This window comes from Emydura macquarii, unplaced genomic scaffold, assembly GCF_026122565.2.
Source record: "Emydura macquarii macquarii isolate MOO-44397 ecotype Brisbane River unplaced genomic scaffold, CSIRO-AGI_Emac_v2 contig_212, whole genome shotgun sequence".
NCBI classification, from domain to species: domain Eukaryota; kingdom Metazoa; phylum Chordata; order Testudines; family Chelidae; genus Emydura; species Emydura macquarii.
The window spans coordinates 3,193,600-3,207,475 of NW_027130349.1; the positions used below are offsets into that span (position 1 = coordinate 3,193,600).

General features: G+C 42.9%; 1 protein-coding gene across 2 annotated transcripts in view; it reads right to left on the reverse strand.

Moving 5' to 3' along the window:
* TAF4B (TATA-box binding protein associated factor 4b) overlaps positions 1-13,876 on the reverse strand; it is a 123,747-nt gene that overhangs the window by 12,247 nt on the left and 97,624 nt on the right. The window contains exon 15 of one of the 2 annotated variants that reach the window (XM_067546388.1): positions 7,673-7,805. The exons of the other annotated variant lie outside the window; for it this stretch is intronic. Coding sequence (XP_067402489.1) covers positions 7,803-7,805 — 3 coding nt within the window. The 3' untranslated portion in view covers positions 7,673-7,802. Of the gene's footprint in view, positions 1-7,672; positions 7,806-13,876 lie in introns of those variants that run through there. 2 annotated transcript variants of the gene reach the window in all.

Consider the following 13,876-nt stretch of genomic DNA (forward strand, 5'->3'; position numbering starts at 1 on the left):
CTGAGGGACACAGTCTCACAGCATGACTGGAGCAAGAAGGTCTGGTCTGGGAAGCAACCGGTCACGCCGATGCATTCCGTAGGCTGCACCTGAGTTAACGTGAACTTTATGTGTTTACTAGCTGCAAGAGATGCCTGACCAGCTCACCCTGCTCTGGGCTTGGGACCTGGGCCTGCCTGGGCTGACCATGCACCATCAAGCGCACAACTACCACTGCCAGGCCTTCAGTAAACATTGTTGGCCAAGTAGCAAATTGCGGGGTAAGCGGTAAGCATTAGAGGGAGTCAACCCCTACGAAAGGAAGGAACCTTTGAGGATGTGCATCCCTGACATCCAGGGCGGCATACTGGGCTCCTGTTTCCACTACTGGAGCTAGGGGGACCATGCAAGACTTGAGCCCCTTTTTTGGTATTTGTGAGATGACATAGGTCTGTCACTGTCCCTTTCCCCTCCCACCAGACACGGAAGTACCTCGAGTAGTACCTCTTCCACCATCACCTGTGGGACCTCTCCCGCTGCTCCTTGCTGAGGCAGCCTCAACCTCTTGGATGTGGAGTTGCCACTGAGAGGGAGGAAGGGGGAGGCGTCGAGGGGCCGGGATGACCCGAGGCCCTAGCTCACTGAACTCATCTTAAGGACCCAATGGTCCGAAGGCCTCCTGGCTCACCCAAGCCTGAAAGAGGGTATAGGCTAGGGCGCTGCCCTTGCATTCACCAGCAGAAGGGCCTTTTCCGATTGCCCTATTGCTGAGAGGACCCTTACTGAGGGCCTAAGGAGCCAGTCAGGGCAGATGGTGTCTCCTAGACCCCCTGACTCTGTTCCATTGCCCCTAGGTCACGAGATGGCCGGGGCTGGCACCTCTGCTGCTGCTGTCCCTGGAGACCTGCTTGACCCCTAAAGGGCTGTGGCACGTAGCGGCCCAGGGAACAGAGGATGGTCTAGGAGTCTCTGAAACCACGCAGCTTCGCTTCTATCCGAACCGAAGAGAAGGCTGGCCAGTCCATGGAAGGGCTGCAGAGGCTGCTGGACCTTTTCGGGATAGCCTGGGATTGCAGCCACTAACCTCTGGACAGGCTGATGGTGGAGGGGTATGGCTCTGCCCACCGAATCAGCAGCAACTGAGGGTGCCTGGAGCGCTGCTCTAGCTCCCACGGTACCCTCTTCTGCAATGGCATACAGGTTCGGTGCCTGCTGCCGGGCAGAGCCTCAGCAAAGCAGCTCACTGAGTCCCTGGAGGGGCTCACCTTCTCCTTGTTGGTAGTGCTATTGAATACAGTTTTCTCCAAACAAGTCTGGCTTGCAGTTGCCTTTGTTCTTTGGAATACAGCCCCTCTGCCCTGCCCATCCCTGTGGCTGGCAGCAACCACCATCAGGGGCTCAGGGCTGGGTGGTGAACAGTATTCAAATCCCTTGGCTGGGTGTAATACTTTTCTCAGCCCATTTCGGCATCGGGCTACGGAAGAGGGGGTTTGCCACGAAACCCTCCCTATGTTGAGTGCCCCTTTGTAGACCAGGAGGGCTACCACACTGTGGAGCCCCGTGGTAGCATATTAAAGGTTGTCTGACGTCCCTTTTGTTCCTTTGCCTCCATGCAGGCCACAGCCCCTCACCCTGCTGACAGGCAGTCCCCACAGAAGTCCCTGCCCATGGGGCCAAGTCGTCGTCTGAGGGCGCATGGTGGCCCTTTCCTTGTACTTGAGGAACTGACTGCATCCCTGAGAGGTTGACAGACCATGGTCCCGTCCCCTCTCAGCAAAATCCCTAGGCCCCCATACAGTCATTGGGGTGACCACTGCCTCTGAAGCCATCCGCTTGGGGCTCTGGCACCTTTCTTTCATTGATGGTTGCTCCCCCAGGTACTGCATCCCCAAGGGGACACTGAGGCACTGTTGACAGACCATTGCTGGGGCTGCCCAAAAGCCTCTTACTGTGCGGTACTGTCACTCCAGAAAGCAACCCCTTGGCGAAGACGACCTTGGCTACCAGGTTCGTCGTTGGTGCCACGGCCGGAGCAGGCATACAGACAACGCTCTAGCAAGCTGGGCTGACCCGAGCATCATCCCTGCATCAAAGACTTTTTGCGCTCTGTGCATCTCAGCACTGAGTCAAGCAAAGTGACCCACTTTGCCAGGCAAACTCCTCAGTGCCGAGACTGTCTCCAGCCACTGGGTTCTGCACCGCCTGGTGAATTCCTCAGTACCGAGACTGCCTCCGGTGACTGGGATCAGCACCGTGCCCGTGCGGGCAAACTTTTCATTGCCAGAGTGGTGGGATTGACCTCACCTGGTGCTGGGGGGAAGGGAGGAGTGTTGAGACCGGTGCTGGGCAGGCGACTTCGCTCACCGCCTCAATGCAGGTCATCCGGCGACCGCGACCTGGGATGACTTCTAGGGGAGCGTTCCTGCTCTACCCTAGGAAACCAATTTGCAGGAGATCTTCCTCCCCATACCGGGGATCTCCTGAGCCATTCAGTGGGTCCCAATGCGGGCTTCCCCATAACGCCAGCCCCTTCTTTCACGTGGAGGCATGGGCAGCGGTGGTGTATGCAAGACCAACAAGGTTCTTGCCACCCATCGGCCAGTGAAATAGACTGTGCCAGTAGGTGCTCCACCCCACCTGCTCCGACAATGCGGGGGAGTATCCATGCTCTGTCTTTGCAGTGCCGAGTCGGGTTGGTGCCGACAGTGCCCTCTGCACCGGTGGCACGCTGGATACCGCGGCGAAGCAGGAAGGCTCGGAGCTGGCTCAGGGGCTCCATGAGCCAAGCTTTCAGGTTGATTTTCCGGGGGTCTGAAAGCCTCTTTTCTCATGAAGGGCTTCCCCCCACGCTTTAGGCAGTGAGGGTCAGTTAGCAGGAAAGCCTTCCTGCCGAAAGTGTATGGCTTGAAGCCCTGACACCGGAGCATACCTGCTCCCGGTAAAGTCTGAGACCGAGGCTTAGAGATAGTTAGTCTAACTAACTGACACAAAAACCCCTTGTTTAACGTTTAAACACGGGGAATTAGGCGCAGTTCCAATAACCGTCACAGACGGAAATAAGGAACTGAGAGGGCGTAGGGCCAGCAGTGCCTCATACTGCGGCATGTACGCGGGACTCCAGGGGGTGTCGGAGCCAGCCCTATGGGACCTGCTAAGGGGAAAAAAGTTCCAGTAGCTGTGCAGGGAGGCGTGCACACACCTATAGTGGAATGGACATGAGCAAGCACTCGAAGAAGTGCTTAAATGGTAAGACTACTGACTTCTCGAACATGTGCACCAAAGCACTGTCAATAGTGTCACTGTTCAGAGCTAGACACTCAGGAGCTGATCTGTTACACAGAGAATCTCTACTCAGGTTTAAAAATAATTGGCTGATACACCAAGATGGTTTAAAATGTTAACCACGTGTTGCTACTCTTCCTGGAAATCTCACTAGTCTATTCTACTTTTTATAGATGAATGACAATTTTGTTTCTTCAGATCCGGTTATGTGTGGGTTTCACGAGATTCTTTAGGGCTTTCCTGCATGTTCATTGTAATTGCTGTGAATTATGTACACCAAAAAGAGGTGGCAGGGATATAAGATAGTTAACTTACAAGAGCTACACAAAAACAGCTCTGATATATAGTTGTTGTCATAATGCATCTCATCTAGGTAGTCAGGATAGAGTATTGGTCTGGGACTTCAATCTGGGTGCAATCCCCAGCTCACTCACAGACTTCGGGAGCAAGTCATTTATAATGGACCCAGGGGGGCTAAGCTCCCTAACTGTAAAATGCAGATAATACTTTCCTAACTTCATAGGTTGTTGTGAGGATAAAATCCATTAATGATTGTTAGATGCTCAAATACTACAGGGATGAATGTTATAAATAGACAGGTTGGTTGAACTGTTGGTTAAATAGTTTATTATCCAAAAGGTAAAGGAAAAAACACTGCCAAAAGTTAGCCACTTTTTTTTTTTTAAATGTAAATCAAAGCTTGCACAATCTAGCCCATTTTAAGTCAGAGTATGCCTGTCAGTCCTCACCAAGATGAGGGGGAAAAAATCACAACATACCCTTTGCTTTCTGTGGGCTATGTGGTGAAAAAAATCCATGCTTCTCCAGTTACAAACTGGACTACAACAATTCTGATTCATTGTGCCCTATTCTGATACATCCTGGTTTGCTAATAGTACTTGTGTGCACAATATTGACTGAAATGCTCTCAAACTGTAAAAAAAAAAAAGTCAGTTTTTAAATAAACAGCTTGTTTAAAAAAAGAGACAGACTGAGTGTAGATCAAGTTGAAGTGTGAAGGGCTTAGATCTCTATTTCCAGGCTGTTTCTCATGCAGCTAAATATGTATATTTATGATGTTACCTTTAGTCTAAAACAGCTTCACCACACTGTTAAAGAGCTACACAACAGAACAAAATATTCAGCTATTTTTTCCCCGCCCTCAGATTTCACCATGACACTTTTATAAGTCCTTTCAAATGTAGGCAACATGTTTTACATATTGAAACAAATTACTGCAAATGTAATGTCAGTTTATTCACTGTTATGCCCAAGATTCGTGTACACATGTCACTTTCTATGGCTACATCAGATGCTTAATCTGTACCTGGAGGTAATGAATACTGTACAAATGTCATGTTAGTTAATAGACAATTATTAAGCTGAAGTTTTCTGGATCTTTGCCACATCATTTTAAGCAATATATTGTCAATTAAATTATAAATCTCTTGACCCTTCACATGTCATCAACATTTATGTGTTACCAATATGTTCCGCCTAAAGCTATAATGCAATTAGTCATTTAAATTGCAGATCTCTTTCATGCATAAGAAAAGAATTAAGTTAATCTTTATATACAGAGAGCACTATATGGGCCAATGAGCTGCGCTCCTTAAATATATGAATGGCAGTCTGGAATATTTTAGTCTATTTACATGGTAAAATATTAAGTCAAGAGAATGGCCTAAACTGACAACTGCCAGGAAATTCAGAGCTGAAAATGAAACTCCAGCTCTAACAGACATGGGAGCGCTTGGATCCTGCAGCAAAGCACAGTAATTCTTTGTTTCAAGGTCTCCTTTTTAGGACGGCAACATACTGCACCTCAGTTGGAGAGTTAAGACTACAGCATGAACTCTTGAGTGGTCTGATGGTTTTAAGGGTTGGTATAAGTGAAATACATGTGTAAAAAAAACCAAACATTCAAGTCAAAAGGACAGAGTTCAAGGCCAAAAGGGACCATCAGATCACCTAGTCTGACCCCCTGCGCAAATTAGGCCACCAACACCAACACCACCCAGCACACTAACCCCAACAATTTAAATGAGTCCAAAGTATTACAATCCACATTAGACTAGATTATTGTGTGTCACAGGTAGAGACTAGGAGGGGATCGAGGTGTATGAGGCCCCTGCAACGGCAGGGAAACGATTAAGTAAAATATTCCCAGATAATCCTGGCAACAGATTTACACCCACATAGTGCAGAGGAAGCAAAACCCTCTCCCCAGCACTCCAAGATCTCTGCTAATCTGACCTGGGGGATAATTCCTTCAAGACCACATATGGCAATCAATCAGTCAGTCAGACCCTGAGCATTTGAGCAAGAACCAGCCAGACAAGCACAAGAGAGCAAATGCTTAGGGCCACCTCAGCATGCTGATCCTCCCCTCCCAATGTCCCATCTCCAGGGGTGGCCATCTCAGATGCATCAGAGGTAGAAGACCAAAACCCCCTAGTACACATGAGAGGGAATCCCTTCCTGATCTCTGCAGGTGACCAACTGAAAACCTGAAGCATGAGCTTTTAGGAACAAGACAATCCATAATACAAGGAAGAGGAGAAACATCATTAATACGCACTTCTGTAACAGTGTCTACATACTGGTTTAGTTCTCCAGAACATCTACCTGCACATGTCAGAGGTTCATGTCCAATTTAAGTGACTGTTTTCCAAGTCACATTTTCTGTAGCTTTTAAAAAAGCCGTTTCAGCTGCACTACTGCGTACTCATGAATGGCATAAAGCAGCAGGCAGTCTGCTCAACTTGGAAGCCTGGGTATATCACATGATATACAAGTAGCAGCAACCTAGTTCTCAACTCCTATTGAGCCAGTGATCTGAGTTTAGTTTATATTTACATATAGTTGCATCTTAATCCAATATTTGAGTTGATGAATTATGTTAATGCCCACACAAGAATACTTCATTGCAATTGAAAAAGGTGCTTACATCTTCTACAGCTAACACCCAAACTAACATTTAAAAACCTCTTATATGCATTAAACTCTGAAAAATAGGCAGTTCTACTTAATTATTTCCTTTCTGTGCTAGGCCACTCTCCTGATCACCTCCCAAAGGACTAGGGGTTTCTTTTGGCAGTGATGTGGGGCAAAGACTTGTTGCTCAGGGAACTATCTATGCCCCTTCCAGTTCCCCTTACATGAGCTCTTCCAAAGCTGTAGACGCACTTCAATGTTTAGTACTGCTGATAGGATTTCTAGCAGCACTTTAGTTTGATATAACAGTCATAAGTGGTGCTCCTGAGATAAAACAGCAGAATTCATTCAGCCAGGCTGATCAGATTAGAAGGGATTCCAGTTCTAGAAAAGAAAAAAAAAACCCGGGTAACCATTTTCCATCCTAGATCCTGACTTTTCATAGAATATTAGAGTTGGAAGGGACCTCAGGAGGTCATCTAGTCCAACCCCCTGCTGAAAGCAGGACTAACCTCAGCTAAAGCATCCCAGCCAGGGCTTTGTCAAGCCTCAGCTTAAAAACCTCTAAAGATGGAGATTCCACCACCACTCTTAGTAACCCATTCCAGTGCTTCACCACCCTCCTAGTGAAAAACTTTTTCCCAATATCCAACCTAGACCTCCCCAACTGCAATTTGAGACCATTGCTCCTTGTTCTGTCATCTGCCACCACCGAGAACAGCCTAGCCCCATCCTCCCTGGAACCCCCTTTCAGGTAGTTAAAGGCCGCTATCAAATCCCCCCTCATTCTTCTCTTTTGCAGACTAAACAAGCCCAATTCCCTCAGCCTCTCCTCATAAGTCCTGTGCTCCAGCCCCCTAATCATTTTTGCTGCCCTCCGCTGTACTCTCTCCAACTTGTCCACATCCTTTTTGTAGTGGGGGGGCCCAAAACTGGACACAATATTCTAAATGCAGCCTCACCAATGTCAAATAGAGGGGAATAACTTTCCCCCAATCGGAGACAAATAGGACAGTGATGAATATGGAGAAAGTTTGGAGGGGAAATACACTCCCCCCATACCTGCTCTCTTGGAAGGAACTGCTGGCTTATTGAGGGACTATTCTATTTGGTACTTTGTCCAAAGAATGCATCTGTAAGGGAACAAGACTTAGCTTGCAGTGCTTGATAAATACATAAGTGGATGATTGAGTTGAAGCCCTGCATACTTCATCAGTGGTCAATGCCATTTTTACTCAAGAAGGTGCCATAGAACAGGCTGTGTGTAGTTTGATTCTTTCTGGTACAGGGATTTTGAATTTGATTTCAAATCTTTGCTTCTCTAATATACAACTTAATCCATCTGGCAACAGATGACTTGTATGTTCTTCCTAAATTTCAGAGGAAGACACCTGAAGATATCTTTATGGTTCAGATTTATTTTTATTGTTTTCAGAGTTCAGGTTTTGTCACCTCACCTTCTAATGTTGTGGTTCTGGGCCGGAAGACAACATTTTCTTGGAAGGTGTGGTAAGGCGTGCTGATCTTTGACAGTTTCTGGAGTGCCAAGTAATATCTTGTCATGGAAGGGCTGTCACCATACAGACGCTTGGCCAATATTGCAACTACTAAAAAAAGACACTTATGAAACTCTCAGGTTCAAGCAGCCAATGATATAGCTTGCAGCATGATAGATAATCTGACGAAGGGAAGTTTGTCAGGGTGCCAGTTTTGAAACAGCAGCTGCCCATATGGATTTGAATATGAACGGAAGTTCATGGATTTAGAGGTACCCGCAGAGATGATACTTTTCAGGGCTAAGATGTGCTGAATAAGCACAGCATTTAGGGTTTAAGACCATCCTGAAGAAAATCCAGGCATTTTGGAGATCTAGGTTTTTGGTACTGATTCTTCATTCTTTAGAAACGAAGGAAACTCATGCCTATAATTTAAGGCATGGGCGTGATAACGGAAGCCACCTGATATAGCACGTGTTGTTGTTACCGTGGATCCTAAATCCCATCCTGTGTCTCATCTTGCTGACTAACCATGTTGTCAAACTTCTGTAGGCTGGTGTTGGGGTCCCACAGAAGCAAAGGTATTTGCATGGCTGTGAACTGTGATCTTACCACACCAGCTATAAGCATGTGTTATTTACAAAGCACTGGCATGGTGCTCTGTGCTACACAAATTATGGAGTAGGTAAATGGGAACAATTGAAAAAAGCCAACATCCCATTTTAAAAAGTAATTTAGGCACTTAGGAGTACCAGTCTTATTGAAAGTAAGTGGAATTTAAGTTCCAAGACACTTGAAAAAGGGACATTGTCTAAGAGTCCTTTAGCAGAGATTTTGGATAATGTTTGAAAAAGCACTTATTCCCATTTTCAAAAAAAAGCATATTGGGAGCCACTTGACTTTCAGTGAGGCAGACTCCTAAGTATATAAACTTATTTTTGAAAATGCATCTTTGGTGCTTTTCAAAATGTTATCCAGAATCTCTCCCAAAGAATTTTCAATCTAAGACAGACGACAGATCAGGAAACATTGAGTGGCCAGGCACTGGTTTTACCACATAGCGGTGCTGCAACTTTTAAAATCAAGTAGCCACACAGTCTAGGGTAGAGACAAGAATATCTAAAAGGATGAAAAACACAGGGAGCAGTCAATTTAGTTTTAGGGTTCTGTAATGCAACCACAAGCACTGATGACTGAATATACTATATAGCTGCACACCGAATGAGATACATTTAGTATATAGTGCAAGCACAAATAAAACCGACCGTAGACATACTGTTTCCATGTTAACTTCAATGTTCCACTTCTGCACATGCAGACTTAAATACTCAGCTTTCCTAGAGTGGAATATCCATGCAGCTAAGACAGTGAATTTGTGTGTGACTGTCAAGAGCCTAAAATACTTGTAGGAGTCTACATTTACAGTTTTACTGGAAGTTAGGACATCGGTGCCATGATCCATTCCTATTGCAGACAGAACAACTGCTCTCCAAGCCATATCTAGAATCAAGTTGTTTCTTCAATCCATTGCAATAACCAAGAACTATTAACAAAAACATGACAAACTACAATGACAACTGCAAGTTAGTTGATACAAGTGTCATTAACATGAAAGCAAGTGTCTGAAAGATAACAGCTACAGCACCCTTAGACTAGCAGATGTGGCTTTGTTTATTTCTAAATTGCTAAAGTAAAAATTGGTGTGGCTAACAATTCTATTTCTTACTCTTCCTGAAACTACAGTAGTGTAAATTTCTGGTCAGTCTGGTCAGAATTTCAGACTCAAGATTGAGAAATTGCAATGAACGCATATTTAGTTTCAAATTCTACCACAAAAATGGTATGTATATACACTATATTCCTAATTTATATGTTATACTGCATATAGGTATAACTCTTATCTTCTAAGAGTGCAATAGATTTGCAGGAGCTAGAAGTTGGCACAATGGAAACAGAAGTTTTATAAGCACTATTAGAAACTGTGGTTTTGTATTTCCTCAGCAAAAGGGACTCCCTGCATTTAAAAGCTTTTAATAAGGTTTTGAAAAAGGATATTTTCACTACAATTGTTTCACCACCATATGAGACTGCCTCCATTTTAGACGGTGACACTTGACTGTCTCATCAAAAGGTAAATTTCTATGGCTCATGAACCAATACAAACAATTTAATAAGATGCATAATCAGAAGAATCAGCAGAGAATTTGTGGCTCAAAGTGTTTTTCCTCACAAAAGCTAGCACTCTCTCCTTTAATGAAGTATTTAAAAAAAAATCCTTGTCAGATACATTTTTAAAGTGTCCCCATCTTAGAATTCATTAACATCCCCCCCCGCCGTGTTTTGGATATGTGGTAAAAACGCTAAAGAATTAAATCTCAAAGCCTCCCCTGCACACTGTGTCTCTTATAAGTGTACTCAGGGACTAGATTCTATTATATCTTCATTAATTTATCTAAAAAGGTACAAATGAAAAAAATTTGATAGCCTTTGGAATGCAATTTGTACCAACTGGCACATATTTTCATGATAACCAGATTCTGTTACAAGGGCTTTATTCCATATTCATTTTGAATACTGATGTTGGATCCTGGTAAAGAAAATATAACAAATGTCTCAAACAAGAACAAAAGATAAAGGTCAATATAAAGAAGAATTATGTAGATTTTAGCCCTGAAAATATTAACCTTAACTGTCAGCTTGATAGTCTTCATTGATTTTTCTATAGCCATAACACTGCTGAAATGTAGTGACATGTATCCATCATCAATAGCCATTATAGCACACAGTTTACTGTATACTGTGGCACAAATGTCCATGGTGCTTTACAGAACAAAAGAAGGGGTATTTCATCGCCTAGAGGAGTTTACAATTTAATTCAGACATAAAAGCAGGGGATGACAAAGGGTAATGGGGCTTTAAGGAAGACAAAGGTTCTAACAGTAGATAATATATACTTGTCTCAGTATATCTTAGTTCCCAGCTGATCTGCCCAATTTTGTTCCCTGAAGTCTTAAATATTTCTTTAAAATAATTCACAATATTATTTTGTCTTTAAAATGTTTGGAGTGAAGGAGTGACTAGCACACAAGAATGAACATCTAATACTGAAAAGAGTGTCTTGAGGAAGAAACAGATGCGAGATTATAAACCATACAGGATGAAGAAGGATATTCTAAGGCGAGATGCCATCACGACCAAAGATGCAGACCCACTTGGGGGAAGTAGGAGAGTAGGGAAGAGCGATGGCATGCATGTTATAAGATGGATTTTAGCCTTTCACTTGTTCTTTTGGGAGCAGTAACTGGACCCGTTACAGCCTAGTGTGTTAACTTGCCCTCTGCAAGTGCTCGCTAGGTTTTTGTACCCAGTGAAGGTAGATTTGAATGTAAAATGTTAATTTATGTAGTTGAAACATTTCACTTCAACGCATTTTAAAGCTAATCATTTCTCACCTCTTTCCTTAAATACCCTAGAGCTTTAGTTTATATTACTGACTAATGGCCTGAAACACTTCCATTTATTTTTTAAAAACTGAGTTATAGTGTGAGGGGACAGAAAAACTAAACATACCAACATTTTATTTTCTTATTTTAACCTGTATCGGAGCACAGTCCAATGGACCAAAATTTTTCTACAGAAGTGTTACCTGATGCAAGTTGAATGTTCATGGTAAAAATTACCCCCCATACACACATGAAAATGGATATGGGAGCATTATGGACAGACTTATTCCTAGCTGCTATAAACCATGAAATTCCAACATTTAAGATGGAATGTAATACTTTCTATATTTGCAATACAAAATTAATACCTACACTCTGCAAGTTTAAATGACTCAGACAAGTTGCCCAAAATGATGATTTCAAAGATGTCCAATGTGTATGGGCCTAAAGCCACTTGGTTTAATCAATTTGAATTAACTGAACAAATTCATCACAATTGTGCCCCCATATCATGGCTGCATACTGAAAAATGGTGCTTCAGAGTCTGTCTCAAATGGTATTAAGCAGGGCTGTGGGCTCGCACCGACACCATTTACCATTCTCTTTGGTGTTTTGCTGAGAGATTCTTTCAAAGATTGAGACAGAGGTATTTACATGTAATTCTGCAAAGGTTTTAGCATCTTCATCCTCCTACATCTTCATATTCACACTAAACTGATTGATTTGCTCATTAGAGAGCTCCTCTTGGCTGATGATTCTTCATTCATATCACATATCGGTGAAGATATGCAGCATCTAATCGACTGCTTTTCTAGAACATCCAAGCAATCTGAATTTTATCAGCTTCAAGAAAACCAAACTGCTTTACTGGCCTGATCAAGAAGAAAAAAAAGTGTATTCTGCCCCCAAAATCGCAATTTATGACACACTGCTTAATGCAGTAGAAATATTGCTATCTTGGCAGCACTTGATCTAATAATGAAATCACACAGTGCATTTCTAATGCCAGTTCTGCCTATGGTTGACTCACTGCCTGGGGAATGCGAGAGGCATTTGACTTCACACCAAGATTAGTGTCTATCATGCAATCATATTCAGCACTCTTTTCTACAGCTGTGAAACATGAACACTAAAACAGGCACTTGACGGAACAAGTGTGTTTTCAAATGCACAATCTGCATCTCATCTGTAAAATCAAGTGGTCAGACAGGATACCAAAATATGGAAGTTCTGGATTGGTGCTGCATAATTAGTGCTGAATCCTTAATTATACAGGCACAAATGCACTGGGTTGGTCATCTCATATGTATGGATGGTATGTGACTTTCCAAAGCCATATTTTATGGACAGTTGAAAATGTGAGAATGTATGCTGGGAGGTCAACAAAAACAATAAGGACACTGTAAAAGTTCACCTAAAAGCTAGCCAAATCTAACTGAACAATGGGAAACCGTTGCTGCTGACCAGTCAGAATGAAGGTAAACTTGTTGGTCTGTGGTTAAGCCATCAAGAATGGCAGAACAGAAAAAGCTGAAGAAAAAGCTGTGAGCGAAGAAAGCAGGTTGTGGCAAAAACATATGGCCATATCTGCCCAACGTGCGAACACATCCATGGAGTCCTCATTGGTTTATATTTGCACAAAGTGCATTAAAATGAACACTCATACGTCGATTAAGAGGAGAGACTCAACAAATAATAGCCTCTGAAGCAAGGTGGATAAAAATCAATGATTTAAAAAACAAAAAAAATTTTATTTAAAATCAGATTTAAAAAAAAAAACAAAAAAAACAAAACTACATTTCTCTCTCATTTAAAAAATAAGTTACAATTAAATCTCATCATAAACATGTTAAACCTACACTTACAGTCTCATAAAAATGAATTAATGGCTCTTATCTGTCCAGTTTAACTACCAGCTCTTCCTTCTTTAAAGTTCTGGGCTTTCTGTTTCTGTTTCTCAGCAGACTAAAGTCACATGTGCAAAGAAAGACAGGTTGGATAGGATTGTTGTTCTGTGTTTATGTGGTGGTAGAACTGGGCCAACCAAGGCAGAAAAGTTAGTTAAAACACTGTCTTAAAGACAGACAAAGGACAGAGGCAAAGTAGAAAGGAACAGTGGAGTAGACTGGAAAGAAAAAGGGAAGACATTATTCAGTACAAACACAGCTTCCTATATTCCCCCACACTTTTGCTAAAGAAAAACTGTCATGACTTCTGGGCATAAGAGACCCTATCTGGGAATATTTTGAAGAAATTCCTTCCCTGGGTAAAAAAGGAAAACGTATCAAGTGTAAGCAGTGCAAGAAGGAGATGCAGGGCCTAGTTGCAAGAATGAATCATAATGAAAACTGCTTATTGGGAGAAAATGATGTGGCTGAAGGTGTGGATATGTCTGAAGAACAATGTGGATCAACTGGTTATTAACAAATAATTCACTTTGAAATGCATAGTTCAAGAGTCTCTCTATGCCTTTTAGTATAAGTGCGATTTAACAAGTAAATGCCCAAGCTATTTGCTATGTTGGCTGTTGCTAGGAAATCGTTTAGCTTAGCTAATCCTTATGGCTTGTTTAATTAGTTAACTAGGTTTAGAATCTATCACCCAAGTATACGGTACAGAAAGCTGCAGTAAGAGAAATCTAGAGTTGCCAGTTGCCATTGGGTGTCATTTTCTTATTTTATATTATATAATACATGCCCCTTATTTTGGAACATCATGGCCACGCCATAAGTCTATTTA